At 56.7% G+C, this 19,509-nt stretch overlaps 2 protein-coding genes and 1 long non-coding RNA gene across 4 annotated transcripts in view; 2 read left to right on the top strand and 1 right to left on the bottom strand.

Annotated features, from left to right (window-relative positions):
• Nucleotides 1-7,628, top strand: part of BCL9L (BCL9 like) — a 29,351-nt gene extending 21,723 nt beyond the window's left edge. For both annotated transcript variants that reach the window (XM_077307075.1, XM_077307074.1), the window contains exons 4-8: nt 917-1,115; nt 1,365-1,449; nt 1,776-3,975; nt 4,407-4,571; nt 4,908-7,628. In XM_077307075.1, the coding sequence (XP_077163190.1) occupies nt 917-1,115; nt 1,365-1,449; nt 1,776-3,975; nt 4,407-4,571; nt 4,908-5,977 (3,719 nt within the window). In that variant the 3' untranslated portion in view covers nt 5,978-7,628. The remainder of the gene's footprint in view (nt 1-916; nt 1,116-1,364; nt 1,450-1,775; nt 3,976-4,406; nt 4,572-4,907) is intronic.
• Nucleotides 7,629-8,271: 643 nt separating this feature from the next.
• Nucleotides 8,272-15,480, bottom strand: CXCR5 (C-X-C motif chemokine receptor 5). The gene is given in 3 exon segments (XM_077307076.1): nt 8,272-9,742; nt 9,745-10,768; nt 15,355-15,480. Coding segments are annotated over 3 exon segments (1,122 nt in total). The 5' UTR covers nt 15,409-15,480; the 3' UTR covers nt 8,272-9,698.
• Nucleotides 9,698-17,145, top strand: LOC143822195 (uncharacterized). Its single transcript, XR_013226068.1, has 3 exons — nt 9,698-9,980; nt 10,082-10,381; nt 13,562-17,145. It is a non-coding gene; the product is annotated as an uncharacterized LOC143822195 (long non-coding RNA).
• Nucleotides 17,146-19,509: the final 2,364 nt, after the last annotated feature.

Raw genomic sequence — 19,509 nt, 5'->3', positions numbered from 1 at the left:
CCCCACCCCCTAGCCTTGCTGTTCCCCCTCCATGCCTCACGGTCACTGTCTCCTCTCTCCTGGGGGCAGCTGTCTTAACCAGCAACCGCAGTGGAATCCCTTGCTGGGGGGGGGGGCTGCCGCCTCTTGTTCTTGCACAAGTCTGAGCAGGAAATGCCATCTTAGGACACTGGGGCTGCCGACACGATTGGTGGACGGGGCCGCCCTGCTCTGGAAGCAGAAGTGTCCCAGACTGGGGTGGACGGGCTCTGTCTGCCCTCGGAGGGAGGGGGCTCCCATTGTGTGCTGCCCCCTGCAGGACAATTTGCAGAAAGCAAAGCCCAGAAAGGAGGGAAGGCTCTCGCCAAAAGAGTTTGAAAAGGAAAAAACAGCTCTCGGTTTTTTCAGGTTCAGGCTGAATCCCCCCCCCCCCCAACTATTGATTTCGTTCAGTATAAGGATTCAGATATGGTGAGAGCCAGGTTTCCTGGTCAGTCTCTGGCAACAGGCTCTCCGGTGCTCGGGGGGGCTGGCAGTAGAGGCGTCAGATGTGCAGCTAGACTGCATGAGCCTCTCCTCAGAAGCCGCCCCCCTTTCAGGACTATGAGAGCGGGTCCAGTTCCATGGTTCCTGTGGTTTCCAGTGGTGCCAGCCCAGCCGAGTATCCTGAAGACCCCTCAGGGCCCTTGCAGCAGGGGAGGGGCCGGAGCCAGAGAACCCCGGCACAGGCAAAAACCTGCGGGAGGGGGTGCATCAGTGTTGATTTATTTCTGAGCGTGCCCAAATCTAAGGCATGCCCCCGCAGTCACAGTGCAGCCCTCTCCTACACACACTGACGAGGCCCCTCCCCAGGGTGGGGTGGGGGTACGCTGGCCTGCTCCGATTGCTTCTCCAGCCCCAGTGTGGCTCGCCTCACCCCACCCGTCTTGCCTTCCAGATTGTAATGTCGTAGAATCGGCAATGACCGCTGCCTCACAGCTGGGCCCAGGACCCAATCCGCTGCCAGCCCTGAGCGAGAGCAATGCCTCTGCCCCCCCACACAGTGCGGCGCCCAGCCTGCGGTCCGAGGCAGGGGGGGTGGGTGGGAAGCAGCCCTTGCAGTTTGTCTATGTCTTCACAACACACCTGGCCAACACGTAAGTGCAATGGGGCGTGGGGGCTCAGCACCCAGCCACCCCTGCTGTGTCTCAAGTGGGTCTCCTTGGACACGCCGGCTGCAGGGTGGGATGAGGGCTGCCCTGCTCCCCTCCCCCCCCCACTGGCTTGGCTCTGGTCTGTGGGAGGCAGGCTTCTCTCAGCCCTACTCTTTCCGGGGGGGGGGGTTACCCCTTGCGGTCCCTCCAGCTTCCTCCCTCCATCCCCAATGGCTGCTGCTGTCTCTGCAGGGCGGCAGAGGCTGTTCTCCAGGGCCAAGCAGACTCCATTCTGGGCTACCATCAGCAGCATGTGCCCCGGGCCAAGCTGGACCAGGTAGGACATGGGCCGGGGACGGGATTGGCGAGGGGGGCTTCTCAGCTGGATGGCAGCTGACTGTGACCCTCAGGGGTGTCCTCCCTTGCTCCACCTGGGAAAGGCAGCATGGCTCTTCCATTTTATCATCACACCATCCCTCCAAGGTAGGTCAGGCTAAACGGGTGTGGCTGGCCCTAGGACCCCCAGGGGCTTCCAAGGCAGAGAGGGGATGTGAAACAGGGCCAGACACTGCCCCCAGGGGTCGTGGCTGTGAGTGGGCTGCAGACCAGGGGGCTGAGTGGCTGGGGCAGCTGCGATGAGGGCCTCTCTGCCTTTCTTTGTAGGTCCCGGCGTCCAAGGTGCCTGCCGTTCCTGAGCCGCTGCCCATGAGCCCGTCTCCTGCCAGCACCCCCCAGGCTCAGGCCGCCATGCCTCCCAGCAGCCAAGCTCCAGGCCAGCCTCCGCCACACGTGCCGCCTTCCCAGCCTCCGGCTCCCACCCCACTGGGCCTCAGCCAAGGCCCGGTGCCTCCCGAGGGAGCTGCTGACGATGCTCAGAGAGACCTCACCCCCAACGGCAGCAGCACCGCACCCAGCAGCACCCATCCCAGCACCCCCACAGCCCCAGGCTCCCTGCCGGGAAGTGCTGCAGACGGCTTGCTGGGAGAAGGGGCCACCCCCGGGGCCCCCTCTGCAGGAAATGGGCCCCGCCACCCTCTGAACACAGAAGGGCTCTCGAAGGAGCAGCTGGAGCACCGGGAGCGCTCCCTGCAGACGTTGCGGGACATCGAGCGCCTGCTTTTGCGCAGCAGCGAGGCCGAGCCCTTCCTGAAGGGGGCTCCGGGGCCCAGCGACGGGGGCCTTGTCCCCCCCCAGGCCCCTCCGCCCCCGCCGCCAGCCCCCCCCTCTAGCTCCGGCATGAAGAAATATGAGGAGCCACTGCAGTCCATGATCTCGCAGACCCAGAGCCTTGGGGGGCCCAACTTGGAGCCAGAGGGGGCCGGGCCCCCGGGGGTCGACATGGGCCAGCAGATGAGCATGATGATGCAGCGCTTGGGCCAGGACAGCCTGACGCCCGAACAGGTGGCCTGGCGCAAGTTGCAGGAGGAGTACTACGAGGAGAAGCGCCGCAAGGAGGAGCAGGTCGGCATGCATGGGGGGCGGCCCCTGCCGGAGATGCTGCTGCCGCCACAGCCCATGAGCGGCATGATGCTGCGGGGGCCTCCGCCGCCCTACCACAGCAAGCCTGGGGAGCAGTGGGTGCTGCGGGGCGTGCCCGTGGAGCCCATGCAGGACCCCATGCAACTGCGCCCCCCCTTTGCCAGCCCGCGCTTCCCAGGCAGCCAGATACAGAGGGGCTTTGGTGGGGTGCAGACCGTGCCTCCCCTCGAAGCCCTAGGGCCCATGAGCACCATGCAGCGGCCAGCGAGGCCCGGCCTGGCCTGGAGCGAGGAGCTGGCCATGGGTGGCCCCGGGAGCTTTGCGGCTGGGGCCCTGCCTTACTCACCAGGGCAGGGCGAGGCTGAGCGCTTCTTGGCCCCCCGGGTGCGGGAAGAGATGCTGCGGCACCAGCTGCTGGAGAAGCGTCAGGGTGGGATGCAGCGGCCGCTCGGCGTGGAGATGGAGCGCATGATGCAGGCCCATCGGTCGGTGGAGCCTGCCCTCTTTGCTGGAGAAGCACTGGGCCTCGAGTTTGGGGGCGCCCGGGCGGTGCTGAGCCCACCCCTACGGGACATGGAGCCCCCCTTGGGGCCTGGCAACCTCAATATGAACATGAACGTCAACATGAACATGAATCTGAACGTGCAGATGGCCCCGCAGCAGCAGCAGCAGCAGCAGCAGCAACAGCTGCTGATGGCCCAGAAGCTGGTGCCCGCGGAGGACGTGGCCCGGGCGCGGGCCCCCAGTGGCAATGGAGCGATGATGGGGGGCCCCCACAAGATGCTAATGGGGTCGCCGTTCCCCAGCCAGGGGCAGCAGGGCTACTCTTCGGGTGGGCAGGGCCCCTACCCCACCGTGTCGCAGGAGATGGGAGGCACACCGGAGATGTTTGGGACCATGAGCAGCACCACCCGGCTCAGCCACATCCCCCTGCCCCCGACCACCCACGCCCCGTCCACCAACATGCCCCCGGCCCCCGCACGGGGCCTCGGCCGGCGCCCTTCCGACCTGGCCCTCAGCATGGGACCGATGAACTCTCCCTCTGTGGGTCGCCTGAAATCCCCACCCGTCAGCCAGGGGCATTCGCCTCTGGGTACCTCCCCTTCCGCCAACCTGAAGTCCCCCCCAACCCCCTCGGCCATGGCCAGCCTGCCAGCAGCCAGTGCCCCCAGCGGGCCACTCAAGTCCCCCCAGGTGCTTAGCTCCGTGCTCAACGTCCGCTCCCCCACTGGCTCTCCCAGCCACCTCAAGTCACCATCTGTGGCCGCGTCCTCGCCAGGCTGGGCTCCGTCGCCCAAAAATGCCCTCTCCAGCCCCGGCATTGGCCAGAGCAAGCCCACCATCGGGATGAGCAACTCTGCCTCCTTGGGCACCATCGAGCCAGGTAAAGGGTGTCTGCCTGCCCCCCCCCACGCACCTGGGCCAGGGGGCTGGGAGGGAAGTGGGGGGAGTGGAAACCTCAGTGGTGCTTCTGGGTGGAGCCCTGAGAAGGCGGCAGGTTGGCCAAGCTCATGAGCCGAGAGGAAGCTGCGAAGGAAGGCGGAGGTTGCCTTTCCCACCCTTCCTGGGTGTCGTAACGAGCCAATGAGACACACCAGGTGCAAAGGGGTAGGGCCGGCCTGCTCGGCCTTGCTTCTGATGAGTGTCCTTGCCTTGCTGTGGGGGGGGGGTGGGTGGAGGGAGGTCTCCTTAAGCTGCCACGAAGCCCACCGCTCACTGTGTTTGCGGGTGCAGGTCCCCTGCCCCCCAGGACCTGGAGCAGCTCTTCTGCTCCAACCCCTGGCCTCCCCAGCCTGTCTTTTCCTTCCTCTCCAGATCCGCCCCCCTCCCAGAACCCACTGTCGCTGATGATGAGCCAGATGTCCAAGTACGCCATGCCCAGCTCCACCCCCCTCTACCACAACGCCATCAAGACCATCGCCACCTCTGATGACGAGCTGCTGCCCGACCGGCCCATGCTGCCCCCGGGGGGCATGGCAGGTAGGTCAGGCGAGACCCATCTGAGCTGGCGGGACCCTGGCCCTGGAGCTTCCTCTGGCGGAACAGAGCTGCCTCTCCCCCCCCCTGGAGGGTGGCCAAGGACTGGGGCTCTGGACTTGGAGAGGGGATGGCTCTTCTCGTTTCCCACCAGGAGGGGGCATGTCGTGGCACCATGCCCCGAGGCCTGCAGTGCTAGAAGCTTGGGGGGGGGGGGAGGCGTGGTCCCTGGTTCTTCAGGGGCTGCTCGCTTAGGAGGCAGCTGGTGTGGTTTTCCCTCCAGGGAGATGGACTCTGCTCTGAGCTGGGCTGACCATTCTCTCTCTTGCCCCCCAACAGGCGTGGGGAGCAGCCAGCCAGGCCAGCTGCACATGAACTCAATGGGGGCTGCTCCAGCCCAGAGCCCTTTGGCCATCCACCTCCCCGGACAACAGCCGCTCACACACGAGCCCTCCGCCCCCAACATGTCCTCCTCGAGCCCGCTGGGCTCCAGCATTCCCATGCACAGCGGGGGGCCCCCCCAGGCCCCTCTTATGCTGCCCCCTGGCGCCCAGGACTTGCTCAGCCAGCCATGCGGTCCCCCTGGCCAACTGGTGTTCTCCACTCGCCTCCAGCCGCCCCCCAGCAATGGGAGCAGCCTGCCTGGGGCTGGGGCACCACAGCAGCAGCAGCAGCAGCAGCACTATGCACCTGGCATGGGGCTGCCCCCAGAGGAGCTGCCCCCGCCGCAGCCCAGCCCGATGGTCCCGCCACAGCGTATGGGTGGGCGGCTGCCGGAGCCCTACCCCCCGGTGCTGCCGGGTGTGGCCTCGGTGCTAAACGACCCCGAGCTGAGCGACGTCATCCGCCCGACGCCCACCGGCATCCCCGAGTTTGACCTGTCGCGCATCATCCCGTCTGAGAAGCCCAGCAGCACGCTGCAGTACTTCCCGAAGGGCGAGGGGCCGCCACCAAAGGCACCGCCGCCCCCCCCGTCCAACCTCCATCTCATGAACCTGCAGAACATGATGGTGGAGCAGGGCCCGGTCCGGCCCGGCCCGCAGGGCATGCCACGGTCCATGGCCATGTGCCACCCTGGACAGGTGCCCGTGCTGGGCAGGACAGGCCTGGCACCCCAGCAAGCCATGATGGGGAACAGCATGCACCAGGGCATGATGATGCCGCAGCAGAACTTGATGGCCCAGCAGAACTTCCTGCTGATGCAAGCCAAGCAGCGCACCATGTCTGTGTCGGGTGAGATTTACGGCCCACCGGGCCACCTGCTCTCCCCGCAGGGCTCCCTCATGGGTCCGCCCCCCCAGCAGAACCTCTTGGTTTCCCATCCCATGCGCCAGCGCAGCGTCTCCCTGGACGGCCAGATGGGTTACGGGGGCCCGGGAGCTGGCGGCATGGCCAACCTGCCCTTCTGAGGACACCGACAGCCAGGAGAGGACGCCAGCCCCTTTCAGCACAGAGTTTGGTTTGCACCTTTCCTGCGTGTCAATTTTTCCTTCCTTTCTGCTTTTTGTGAAGCGAAGCAACCAAAATGCGCAAGAGGGATTGGGGAAGCTGTAAATAGGTGGAGGAAGAAACATCAAAGGTTTTCTGGTTTGAAATTGTTGTATTTCTGTGTTTTAATAGAAGCTTTAAAAACTTGTTTTGAATGAAAAAACAAATCCCACTGCCCCGGAGCCAGCTCATAGAGCCCCACCCCATCCCTCCCCCATACAACAGCTGTAAGCAACTCCCGCCCCGCCCCGCCCCCGGGGGCTGCTTTGCTGCTCTGCAATGGGGGCAGCCTGCCTGGGCCCTTAGCTTACATCTGGCCAGCACCCTTTGCCCCCCAGACCAGGTGTTGGGGGGCAGGCAGAGAAAGACGTGGTTTGCGCCCCACAGACCCCTCTGACCAGCCATGGCCTGTGGATCAGGGCCTTGGGAGGGGCTATCAGGTGGACTTAGCCTGGCCTTCTTGCCATGTCATTGCAGGTCTCCCGGAGGAGGCTTGGGCAAGATTTTCTGCTCTCCTGTCCCCCCCAGTCATGCTGGTGTTTGGGAGGGGCCAGTGGTGCCCTCTCCGCTTCCTTCTCAGTCAGGAGGATCTCCAAAGTCCCTGCAAGGCTGTTGTGAGGTTGCCTGGCCTTCCCTGGGCTGTGCTGAGAAGCCAAGCCAGCAAGGGGACCTGGACTTCGGTGGCTGGGCTTGAAATTCCCCAGTGTCCAATTTAAATTAATTCCTAAGAGGAGGAGATTCCCATTTCTGACCCATAACCCTCTCCCCCCCCCCTTCCTTTTTCGCACGGCTCTGGCAGGTGGGGCTTTCAGGGGCCCTGAGTCTCAGGCTCCTGGTCTCTGGGCAGAGAGAATCTTCTTGCCCCCCCCCTGAACTGGGGAAGGGTCTTGGAGGTGCCCGGTGCTTCCTTGCTGGCTTACACTGATGACTCCATTGTCTGCAGGCCCCACTGCCACAAAGCCATAACCTGACAACCCGTGCCCACTTCCTGTTGGTCTGTGGCTTGTCCTCCACCCGCCCGCCCTGCAGAGGACCAAGAGGAGGGTGGTGCTGGCTGGGCAGGGGTCTTTGGGGGCAAAACTAGACAGCAGAGAAGCCAACAGCCCTCTGCGACCCCACCCCGCCCCTGGCCTGGCCTGGCCTTGTGCTGTGAGTGTCGTCCCGTCTTGCGTCTTGTGCTTCTCGCTCAGCTGCCGGGCCTGTGCAAGGCCTATTGCTCCTCATCGCCTCCTCTTTTGCCTCTGCTCCTGGCGGCAGCCTCTCCACTTGCCTCGGGGCAACATCTGGGGGCCAGCACCCAACAGGCCCCGGTTCCCAGAGGAGCGGGCACTGGCCAGCTGCCTGTCCTCTGCGGAGGATCCCCCCTCCATGCATTTTGTACCATTCTATAAATATATATAAATATATATATATATATATAAATATATAAATACAATATGTGAAGACATCCTCTTGGTTTTTATTTTGAAATGATTTCTAGGCTTGTTTTTGGGTCTCTGTGCTGCTTGTAACGTATTGATTGACCTGTTTTATAGGGTGCTTTTTTATTAAAAAGAGACATTTCAAACCTCACCCGCAGGCAGTTTTTGCTGGCGTTTTTGGCTAGGGTGGGGGGTGGGGATGGAGGGCAGGTTCCTGGCTCCCCTGCCTGAGATCTCTGTGAGCTGCAGCCTGGAGCCAGAGGAGCCTGCTGGATGGAGCTTCTTTCTGGACAGGAAGGCCACACAGTCTTCCTTGAAGCCCCCTGAACCCCAAGAAGCTGATAAAGGCTGCAGCTTTTCAGTGATGGTGCAGAGATGCTTTGCGTATGCTCAGAGGCATTCAGCATGTCCTGTATTGCAGGATCCCTGGAAGCTCTGCTCTACCTGCAGGCCAGCATCTCAAAGAGGCTGTTCTCAAATGCTCTTTTCTGCTGGGCCTGGATAGGGCATGCTTGAGTGGAGCCTATGGGAGGGGGCAGAAGGGCACGCCTATCCAACGGTGCCCAGCAGCCAGCAAGGCCCACACGCCCCTCCTGCTTGGAGCTGGTCTCTGCTCAAAAGACTTCTGGACAGTAGGCCTCCTCTCCTCGCAGTCATGGTAAGGGGAGTCAAGGGGGGGGTGGAGACACACCTCTCTCCTGTCTGGAGACTTCAGGAATGGCGGGGGGGGCGGGAATCAGCGAGAGCAAAAGGGACCCACAATGCCTGCATGGAAGGGGGGCTCCGTGGTCCAGCCTCGGCTTGGCCGGAGAAGAGTCCCGAGCTCCAGGCGCTGCTGCAGGACAAACCACCTCCACCCAAGGCCTGGAGGGTTGATGACAGCCAGTCAGCAGGAGGAAAGGAGGACCTGAGGCAGCAGCTCTTCCAGGTTTCACTCTTTATTTAATGCAGGAATCGGCTGCATGCAGAAGCAGCCAAGCGAAGCTGGGCCATTCGCCACCCCATGCAAGCCACACAAGAAGAAGAAGAAGAAGAAGAGTTGGTTCTTATATGCCGCTTTTCCCTACCCGAAGGAGTCTCAAAGCAGCTCACAATCCCCTTTCCTTTCCTCTCCCCACAACAGACACCCTGTGGGGTGGGTGAGGCTGAGAGAGCGCTGATATCACTGCTCGGTCAGAACAGTTTTATCAGTGCTGTGACTAGCCCAAGGTCGCCCAGCTGGTTGCATGTGGGGGAGCGCAGAATCGAACCTGGCATGCCAGATTAGAAGTCCGCACTCCTAACCACTACACCAGACTGGCTCTACACCAAACAAGCCCTGGAGGAGGATCGGTGCCGCAGCAAGGCTGCTGGGGGGGGGGGGGGGGCATTCCTGTGCTTCTTCCCCAGGGATTCCCTGCTGGGCTCCAGGGTGGGCGGTGCTTCCACAGCCACAGCCACTGCCCCCCCCAGCTGGGTGGTGAATTCACCGGGGGGGGGGGGAGTATCAGGCCTTGCTGTGCTCTACTGACGGGGGTGGGTGGGGGGCGGCTCCCTTGTCCTTGCCTGTGAGTCTTGCTTGTGCCCCCGAAAGGGAGGCTGTGCTTTATTTCATCGCTTAAGGGGGGGGGGGGGTCAGTCTCCCATTGAGTTCCAGTGAACTAACCAGGCAGATCTCCCTGGGCTGAGCAAGGCAGGGCTGGACCCTGGCTTCACCCCTCTGGCCAGCCTTGGTCAAGATGACACTGGGCCCAAGGAGCCCAGTGGACACGGGGTGCCTGCCTCAAGGGGCCCTGGGCAGGTCATACAGGCTTGCGGGACAGGCTGGGGCCCCCATGCCCCCCCCCCCGCCTGCTTGCCTGCCTGTCTGAGAACCTTCAGCAGGATAATGTGGCCTGTCCCCAGGTCTCAGCAGAAATGCTGGGTGGGCAGTATCTCCCCTACACCTGTCCAGAGCCCTTTGGGGTTGGCAGTGGGCTCCATTTCTAGGAAGTAGCGTGTGGGGGCCTTGCATCCCCCAAGCAAGCGAGGTAGGCAAAGGTGCCCAGGGAATAAAAGGCCTCTGTGGAGTAGGATCTCCGCCCTGATGGTGGCCTAGAATGCGTGGCTTGGGGGGTCAATGGCCACTGGTCAGCCACTCCAGCCATTGGCCAGCAGTTCCCTCCTGGGCTGAGCCATGCCCCCGTCTGCTCTCTGAGCTGTGCTGCTAAGGGTTGGGGGAGAAGACAGGGGGCTCCATGGCCTAGAGGCTCAGGGCGCCTGGAGTGGAGGGCTGCCGAGCTGTGCCAGGGTGTTCTCTGTCTCGGTGGTGCTCTCCGTCCTCCAGGTGCCCAGGAGGTCCTGCAGAACTGCATGTCTCAGGCAGCCCAGGTCGTGCAGGAGGCGGCAAGCATCGTGGCGGAAGCGGACCCCCACAAAAGCATAGAGGAGGGGGTTGAGGCAGCAGTGGCTGTAGCCAACCATCTCTGTCACCATTGTGGCGGTGCCCAGCCAGGGCATGCCACAGCCACTGGCCTCCAGTTTGGTGAGTGTGTCCAGGAAAATGACCACATGGTACGGGCTCCAGCATAGCAGGAAGACGCCTGTGACCAAAATGGCCACTTTGACGGCTTTCTGCCGCTGCAGGCGCTGGGAGCGGCACAGGACCCGCACGATGGCTGTGTAGCAGTAGCACATGACTCCTGAGGGCAGGAAGAAGCCCACAATGTGGTAGAGGAAGCGTGTGGCCAGCCAGGCATTGCTGCCGTGGATCCCGTCCTTCTGGAAGTGGCAGATGCTGGTGTTGGTGCCGTCTTGCCAGACCTCCGTGAAGACCAAGTCCGGCAGCGTCAGCAGGAAGGAGAAGAGCCAGACCCCCAGGCACGTCAAGTGGATGGACAGGTGCCGCCGCTTCCGGAAGGTCCTCACCGCATACACGATGGCCAGGTAGCGATCCACGCTGACGCAGCCCAGCAGCAGACTGCTGCTGTAGAAGTTGATTCTGTGGATGGCACTGAGCACTTTGCACAGGGCGGCCCCAAACACCCAGCCTGCCAGGCACTGTGCCACCCCGAAGGGGAAGGTGAGCACCAGCAGGAGGTTGGCCAAGGCCAGGTGGAGGAGGAACTGCTCCGTGGAGGTGTGGGCGTGGCGGTAGCGCTGCAGAATCACCAGCACCACGATGTTGCCCAGCCCCCCCGTCAGGAAGATCAGCAGGTAGACCGAAGGCATGAAGAGCTGCTTGAGTGGGTGCCAGGCGCCGTCCGGGGTCTCCGAGCACAGGTAGTCCTCGTCGTAGCTGGAGATGTTCTCGGAGGCACTGTAATTCCAGGGCTGGAGAGAGGGGGAGAGGGAGCCCAGGGTGAGGGGTCTGCACAGCAGGCACAGGGGTGGAGCCCACACTGTGCCTTCACTACTGCTGTGGCAGCAGCAGAAAGAGCAGCTTTTATAAAGTGATGCCTGGACAAAGAGGGATTTTTCCTCCTTTCCCCGCATACTTGAACTCGAGGACATTCGTTGAAGCTGGGGGGGGGGGGGGGCGGCAGTAGCTTCAGAACAGACAAAAAGGAATACTACTTTGCACAGAGCGTGATTAAAGGGTGGTCTTCACTGCCAGAGGATGGGGTGGTGGACAGAAGAAACGCCGCTTTCTAAGGGGGGGTGTCATTTCATGGAGGACAAATCCTATTAGTGGCTGCTAGCCCCAGTGACTGAGGGGAACCTCCACATTCAGAGGCACTACACCTCTGAATCCAGAGCCCGGAGGCAACATCTGGGGAAGGCCTCAACCTCCATGCCCTGTTTCTGGTCCTTAGGAGGAACTGGCTGGCTTCTGTGTGAGACAGGAAGCTGGACTAGATGGACCTCACTGGTCTGACCTAGCAGGGCTCTTCTGAGGTTCATAAACTCTTGTGGAGGGAAAGCTGGCCCCAAGTCACACTGGCAGGGTCAACCTCACCTTTCAGCCTACTGAACTATCTGCTTTGATTCATTGACACCTAGAGGTGGAAAGGGTCTTGCAGGTTGTCCAGTCTAACCCTTCCCCCCCTGCCACAACCCCCAGTACAGACAATCCAAAGCCAGATTATTCCCAAAAGAAGCTGTCTAACCTTGGTTTCAAGGCCTTCAGCTCAAGACCTCACAGAACTGGTTCCAGTGTCAAACTGTTCTTGCCATCAGGAAGCCTTGAATGCTTGACCCAAGTCCTCTCTCCCCTTGCTGGTATCGGTATGAGGTGCTGGCAAGACACAGTTGACCGACTCTGGCGACCATGTAGGGCTTGGAAGGGAATCATAGAATCATAGAGTTGGCAGGGGCCATACAGGCCATCTAGTCCAACCCCCTGCTCAACACAGGATCAGCCCAAAGATGTCCAGATTTGGTTTGCCATTCCTTGCCTCTGCATGGCTTCCTTGGCTGGTGGTCTGCCACCCAGATCCTAACCAGGGCTGACTCAGCTCAGTTTCGGAGACCCAGGTCCCTTAAATCAGTGGTCCCCCACAAGGGAACTCACAAGGGCTCGACATATTCTCCCCCACTACAACCCTCTCCGTCCAGTTCTGGAGAAAGGAGACCAGCCATTGAAGGTAAAGGTAAAGGTATCCCCTGTGCAAGCACCGGGTCATGTCTGACCCTTGGGGTGATGCCCTCTAGCGTTTTCATGGCAGACTCAATACGGGGTGGTTTGCCAGTGTCTTCCCCAGTCATTACCCTTTACCCCCCAGCAAGCAAGCTGGGTCCTCATTTTACCGACCTCGGAAGGATGGAAGGCTGAGTCAACCTTGAGCCGGCTGCTGGGATTGAACTCCCAGCCTCATGGGAAAAGCTTTTAGACGGCTGCCTTACCACTCTGCGCCACAAGAGCCATTGAAGCGCAGCCCCTTATTGCAGCACCGGCTGGAATGGTACAAAATCAGCAAGCGGCATTACTGTTACTCCTGGGGACAGCAGGAGAAGGCGTGGGGGAGGGACAGGCCATTTGCCACAGCCAAAAGGAACTGGGAAGTCCCACTGCTGGTGCTCAAGGGCTAAATTCCAGTCCCTCCTAGGATGGTGAGCTGGGAAGGGTGACTCATCGCATAGTCCTGGAAATGGGTGGATTAGGGGTCTCCTCGGGGTGCAGATGAGAAAGTGGTTGCTAAGTGCGGTGGACATTCCTGGATACCAAGCCTGTAGAAAAAGGGACCGGTTTACGTGAACCAGAAGGGAAACAGGCTGCTGACAATATCTGTGGAGAAATGCCCTCCACCCAGGAATGCACCCCAATGGGACTGCACTCTGTCCACGAACAGGAAAAGCCAGCCGGAAACCCTGGCCAGTAGGAAGGAGGGGATCAAAGGAAGGAGACATTGAGCGCAGCATAGAGAACAGGCTCTGCTACTCGTAGAAAGTAAAATGTGATGGGCACTTCTGATGACATGCCAGCCCTCTGATTGGCCCTCGGGGGAGTGCCCTCCTGCTGAGGGCCACTCAGAGTAGCTGGTGTACCATCAGGAGGCACTGCAGAAGCTCTGATTGGCCCTCACTGGGAGGGGCTCTTTGTGGCCTCCACAGGGGCCCCAAGTCCTGGTGGCCTCTTGCCTGACTACCCACCCTTCTTGCTGGCCTCCTCATCTCCGCCTGCCCTTCTCTCCAGCCTCTCTGCCTCCACACGATGCATGCCCTCCTGCCTGGCCTCTCCATGGGCCAGTGGCCACCACCGCCCAGCACCAGAGCTGTTGGGGGGTCCTGCCACCAGTTTCCAGCCTCTTGCAGACAGAGCTGGCATCGTGAGGGGTGTTCCTACTGCTGGCTCCCAGGCTCCCACCGTCTCCTGGCCCACTTTTAAAGTGGGCTTAGCCTCTAGTTTATGTTTATGTTTTTAAGGGGGTAGGTTTTATTGGGGGAGTTATCTGTTTTATGCTACCATGAGTCTACAGAAAGTGGCAGGATAGGAATCGAATGTATAAATAAATATAAATAAATAGTGGTTGAATAAAATACAATGACTTCACTGATTCTCGATTAAACATGGGCAGATTTTGTTGTTGAACAAAATTTAGCTACCTTCTCTGTAACCTGATGGTATTTATCTGCTAAGAGGACAGTTAAATAAGATTTTTCTGTTTTTCCTTGGAATCTTCACAGAATTGGAAGCAGCAGCTCCACTTGATAGCAGGTCTTGGAGTTATACCAGCACCAGAGACACGGAAGCACCCACAAAGCTGTCACCGACTGACCCAGAGCCCCAGTCCATCAAGGGCAGCACCCTCCACTTGGACTGGCCGCTGTTCTCCAAAGGCTGAGGTCTTTTGTGCTGCCCCTACAGGGTCCTCTTAAATGGACTGGCCTTGGGGCCTCCTGCGTGCCACCCAGAGGCTCCACTGCTGTGTCCTCCTTCTGCAGTCAGGCCCCGGCCATGCTCCACAGCAGGGATTGCTTCAGCCTCCGTGAAGTTCTGCTAGAGTCAGCCACTTGAGTTTAATGGAACAGAACTCTAGGGGCCTAAGATGGTGTCCATGGGGACAGCAGCACTATATTCAGAACTACTGCTGGAACTACTGCTCTGGCCAGTGATGGCAGACCGGCCTGCAGCTGTGCCCAGTGGCATCAGGGCTGGCTGGTCCTCCTTTTCCAAGCCCTGAGCTGAGCTGTCCGATAGGAGTGGGGGGAGGAATGGGTTGGGGTCCATGGAAGCTCCTACGGGAATAAAATAATTATTGTCTTTTCGGGGGCCCATCAGGCTCCTGTTTGTTATGGGCGAGGGGTGTCACTGGCAAAGGATGCTGGGTCATGGGGTGCCATCGCAAGGTTAGGCGGAGGGGGAAGAGAAGAGCCCAGCAGAATGTGTGCGGGGGAGGAAGCAGCTCTGTTGCCTCCCAGGGGACTGAGGCAGCTGCGGTCCTGCCTGCAGCGGAAGCATCACAAACTGTGAAGTACCAGCGGAACCACCATGACAGATGGCCCCTTCCTCTTCCAGGGACCCGCCCAAGTCCTGCTTGCAGCTGCTCTGGGTGGCCTCATTCTGCCACAACCTGTTACCCACCCTGTGTGGGCTTCCAGCCACACTCTCATGGTAGCCCAAGCCCATAAGCCTCTGCACCTGAGCACTACGGAGCTTCGTTCTCTGTGTCTGGAGGGTCAGAGGAGCTCCCATTCCAGCCACTTTTGGCCAGCTGCTGCCATCCCTTTAGAAGGAGCCACAATCGGGCTCAGGGGAAAGAGCCATCTCCATTTGGAAAGCGTTTCCAGTCTGAACTTTGCAGGGGGTGGGGAGCAAAGTGTGACCATCAGCCACAGCAGTTCATCTGCCAGGATGTGACCACACTGAAGGGGAGCCAGGGCTGTGAAGTGGAACAGAAACCACAGCCCTAGCAAGAGCCTGAGAGCACTGCCTGCCCAGTCTGCTGAGCCGGGCTTGGCTTGGTACTATAAGGTCTGGTAAGGAAAGCTCTGGGCATTCCTGCAGGCAGTCAAGGCATTTCCAGACTCCAGGAAAGGATGTAAGAAATCCCAGTTGCTGAAGTATCACAAAGAAAGCAAGGGAACTGGGTAGGCCTCCTGAGACTCCTGCATTTCCCCAAGAGCTGAAAGCCAAAAGGGCAACAAAACTGATGTGCCAGAAAGACTAGCAGATGTCCTCCTTTGCATTCTGTTATGGCTGTATTTAAGAAGGTATAGGATCCTCCTGGATGCTGCTATATGAGACTTTTCCTAGGCAGATTTTGGACACCCCTTTAAAGGCAGTAAAGCTCTGGGCCAGCATAACACAATCCATAACACACACCCAGGTCCCCCTTTCTGCCCCACAAGTTCTGCTTTCAGCATCTGACTGGAAACTCAAACATGGCCAGAGTAGTCTGGAGTGGAGGACTCCCCCCTCCCTGCAAGAGCAGCCCTGGCCACATTCCAGCAGCCTCAGTAGGAGACCCCCAACTCACCAAGTCCCCGAGGATGGCCAACTCCTCCATTCTCTGAGGTGCAGCCTCTCCCATGGCCCTGCAGGGCTTTCTCAGAGGAGAAGACCTCTGCAGTGGGAGGTCTGGTCTCCCAGTTTGCAAGGCAAATGGGCTTTCTGAACACCGTTGAGTCTTTAAATCGCTTCTTCCGGTCTAGATGGCTCAGATGAAGCTTGCAAAAGACAAAGAAGACGAATTAAGAACCAAAAGGCTAAGGAAATCAGAACTATAAGGGCTCAATAGTTTTGTCTAAACTTGAAGCATAAATGTTACTAAATATATAGGGAAATATAACTCTATTTTTTACAAATTCAAAAACAAATATAGGTCCAAGTAATAGCCTTCATTCAGAATAAAACCATGTGGTTACTGAATGGCTCCAGACAGCACAATAAATGTAGTTTCTTAAACCTACATCAAGATGAAATTGTATCGAGAACAAAATACAATTATTAATTATTAAAATTAATACATTATGATGAATAATAGGCCAAAAAGATATATTCAAGATATATTTTTAACTACTTATTTATAATCTATAATGAATGCCTGTGCCCTTGGGCAGAGCTACAGAACAGAAGCCTCATTGCAGATCCCTTATGGCCACTGCCAGGCCCTTGAATTATGATTCAGTCATCGTTATCTCGTACCTGGTGATTACGATGTTGCATACTCCCTGAGCTGGCTTGCTGGGAGGGCGGTATATAAATGGAACAAATAAATAATACAATAAAATAAAATAAAAACCTGTGTACCAAAGAAGTATCCAAGGGTATTCTGGTGAACCAAATTAAAATATAATTATATAAAGAAGAGTTCAAATGACATGGAAAAACTGAAATAAAATAATATTACAGTACCACAGAAATTAGCTGTTGGTCAAAAAAGTGTTTTAGATACAGTCTGGGTCAACATTAATGTAATAGTGTATAGAGCAAAGTATCATAAACTTTCTATGTCAAACAAAAGGGATTCTGCAATTAGAATGAAACAAAAATTAATGATTACCCACTTGTGCTCTACTAAGCAGCTGAATTTGCTGTAGCGACAACCTCAGACACTGACAGCCAGGGCTGGATTTTCCTATAGGCTAACTAGGTTTCAGCCTAGGGCCTCAAGATCAAGAGGGGCCTATATGCCACATTTTTTTATAATGGTTAGTACCAATCACAACATATTTAATTTAACATATTGATATATATCACAGTAATGATGTATTTTATTATCTCTCATGTAATTTACAAACTTAAAAATGGGAGGTGAAAGGGCCACATAAGTGGAATAGCCTAAGGCCTCTTTTCATGTAAATCCGACCCTGCTGACAGCTACAAAGGTGTGCTTGGCAGAGAGGTCTCTCAATAGCTGCTAGCCAGGTGAGGAAAAGGGACCTGCACAATCAGAAGGATTGCATCCTCCTGAGGAACTAGCAGGCCACTATGCTAGGCAGGAAGTGGACCCTCCCTGGTCTGATCTGGCAGGGCTCTTCTTACATTCTGGTATTATAATTTGCAGCAAGCCAGCTTTCTCTGCCTACGCAAGGCAACAAAATGGAGCCATTTGAATACATCTGTTTTCACACAGGTGATTTGCTCTGCCTTGACTTCTCTACAGCCTTGCTTTTTCAGGAGCAGGGAAACAATGTTATCCTCCATTGATCCTTCTGGGATCTTTCCCAAATGGTTTGTTGTGCTCTTTTTGTAAAGCTTATAGTCAAAGTGCCTTTGGATGCTGTGTAACCTCAGTTTGTGGGTTCTGTAGGGAAGACATTTTTCAAGCCCAAACAATTATTATTGTTTTGGTTCTTGCGCCATCATGTTGCAGCCAACTTGTGGTGATCCTTATGTTTTAAGGCATTCAGAGGCTGTATGCTGTTGCCTGCCTGTCTGTGTGTCATGACTCAGGGCACTTCCACACCCATTAAATGTAGTGCAATGCTTGCCTTAAGTAGTCGTTATATTCCGGCCCCTCCATATGATGTCACCAACATCCAGCGTCTGGGCAGTAACAGGCCGGCTACATCCTCCATATTAAAGTGCTAGTTTGGGAATTGCATAAAATAGATTCCCCAACCTATTTAGCACGAGCTAAGGGAGAGCAACCAGCAGGCAACCAGCAGATGGAAGGTATGGAGGCTCAAACGCACTAAAGTTGTCAGCCTCATCCTGCCCTCGCACCTGCCTCCCTCTCCCATGTTCCTGGGGATGGGAATTTCTTTTTAAATGTGGCTAACTTCTTAGAGCAACAAATAGGCAGACAAGCATGCAGGCAATGCCAGAAAAACAAAAATTCCCCACCCCCCAAAAGTTGTAACATAAAACATGCCTCTCAAAAGTTTTCTCCCCCCTCCAAAAAAAAAAGGAACAATATTATTAAATGTCTCAAAGGACTTGTGATCCCATAAGGGGTGGCATTCAAAAAGCACTCTGCATCTATGATTCTAGGCACAGGCATTTCGACAGAGAAGGATGCATTGAAAAAAATTCAGGTATTGCAGGACCTTTAAAATATGGAGAAAGGGCATTGCTTGCCCACATTGATTGACAGGCAGAAGTGCAACGCGTATAAAGTGCATTGCTCTCTTCCGCCATTTCCAGCAGCAGTTGTGGAAGGTGAGAGGCGCAAAAAGGCGCGGACAAAGCCGAGACAGCAGAAAAGGTGAGGAGGGATGCTTTTGCCAAGCTTCCTGAAGGGCCAGAGGTCTGGATAGGGTCCTAGCAAGAGGTGGCTGGCCTGGGGTAGAATCCAGCCTTCTCTCTTCATGTGTTGTGTCTGAGCCAAGGCCCCTTTGGTGAGGTGTGCATATGAAGCTGCCTGGCTGGACCCAGCCTGCCTCTGGCTCCTCTGTCTTCTAGCCCCAGAAACAGGAGAAGCAGCCTTGTCCCCATGTAGCCCCACACTTTGTCCACTCCCTGGACACCTCTCTAGGCTTGCGCCTTTTGCTCCCCTGCCCTGGCCCTTTCTGCCCTCCCACCCCCAGAGGCAGGCCAGCTCCAACTGCTGACCCCACTCTGATCTCACCCCAGAACAAACAGAAATAACAAGAGTGGGTTAGGGGGTATTACTCATAGCCCTACAGTGGATTATTACTGGGATCCATTCACTCCATTTTAAAGAAGAATCCAGAACCAAGTCTGAGTTCAGGGGCACCTTTAAGACAAACTGGGAGTTATTTGCAGTATAGGTTTCTGTGTGCATACTCACCTCTTCAGATGTAGAATCACAGAGTTGGAAGGGCCCTCCAGGGTCATCTGGTACAATTCCCTGCAAAATGCAGGAAAGTCACAACTACCCAGAGTGACCCCAATTGCATGCCCAGATGATGCCCCGCCCCCACAAAAAACTCAGAATCCCTGGCCAGTCTGGCCTGGAGGAAATTTGCCTCCTGACCACAAAGTGGCGATTGGCTTTTTCCCTGGGCATGCAAGAAAGGGCCACAAGAGCCAAGCTCAGACACCATCCCTTCCTGCCCACCCACTTATAATCTGCCTACATTAACAGAATCAGCGTTTCTGTGAGGTAGCTATCTAGCCGCTACTTATACATTTCCAAGTGTGTAATGAAAGGGAGGTTACCAGACAATACATATAGCTGGAGAATGAGCAGCAAAAGAGCATTCATACCCATGTCCCTTAGGGGCTATTTTGTTACCAGCTGCAGACCAAGAACTTCCGCAAACCAGGCAGAGGATCTTCAGAAATAATTTTATTTAAACTGCAGTTTAGTAGTACCTAATTTGACACCAATTTATCTCCCAAATTGGTGTGAGACCAGCAGCCCAAGACATAAGACTCTATACAGGTGAGAAAGTAACTCCCCAATTAAGTCACATAGCAACTGTCCACTCTGGCACAATCACTGATAAGATCTTCCAATAAAAATAGTTCAGGTAATATTTAACAAAATTAAAATATTTTATCCTGCCCCTGGGGGTTGAGAGCAAAAATGGGATGTGATTTTTAGTATTATAATGAAGCAAAGGAAATAAGGCTTCGCGTAGTGTCAAGATGCTACTTCCCCCTCCTTTCACAGGCAAGGCACAGCTTCTATAAAAAAGGCTTCTATTGTCTATTTGTAAGAGACCCTGAAAAATCATCACTTATTGTTATCACAAACAAAGTGGATTCGTCATTATCAAGA

The sequence above is a fragment of the Paroedura picta genome, chromosome 12, assembly GCF_049243985.1.
Source record: "Paroedura picta isolate Pp20150507F chromosome 12, Ppicta_v3.0, whole genome shotgun sequence".
NCBI classification, from domain to species: domain Eukaryota; kingdom Metazoa; phylum Chordata; class Lepidosauria; order Squamata; family Gekkonidae; genus Paroedura; species Paroedura picta.
The sequence above is the reverse complement of the archived record's forward strand: the minus strand, read 5'-3'. Positions and strand labels throughout refer to the sequence as shown.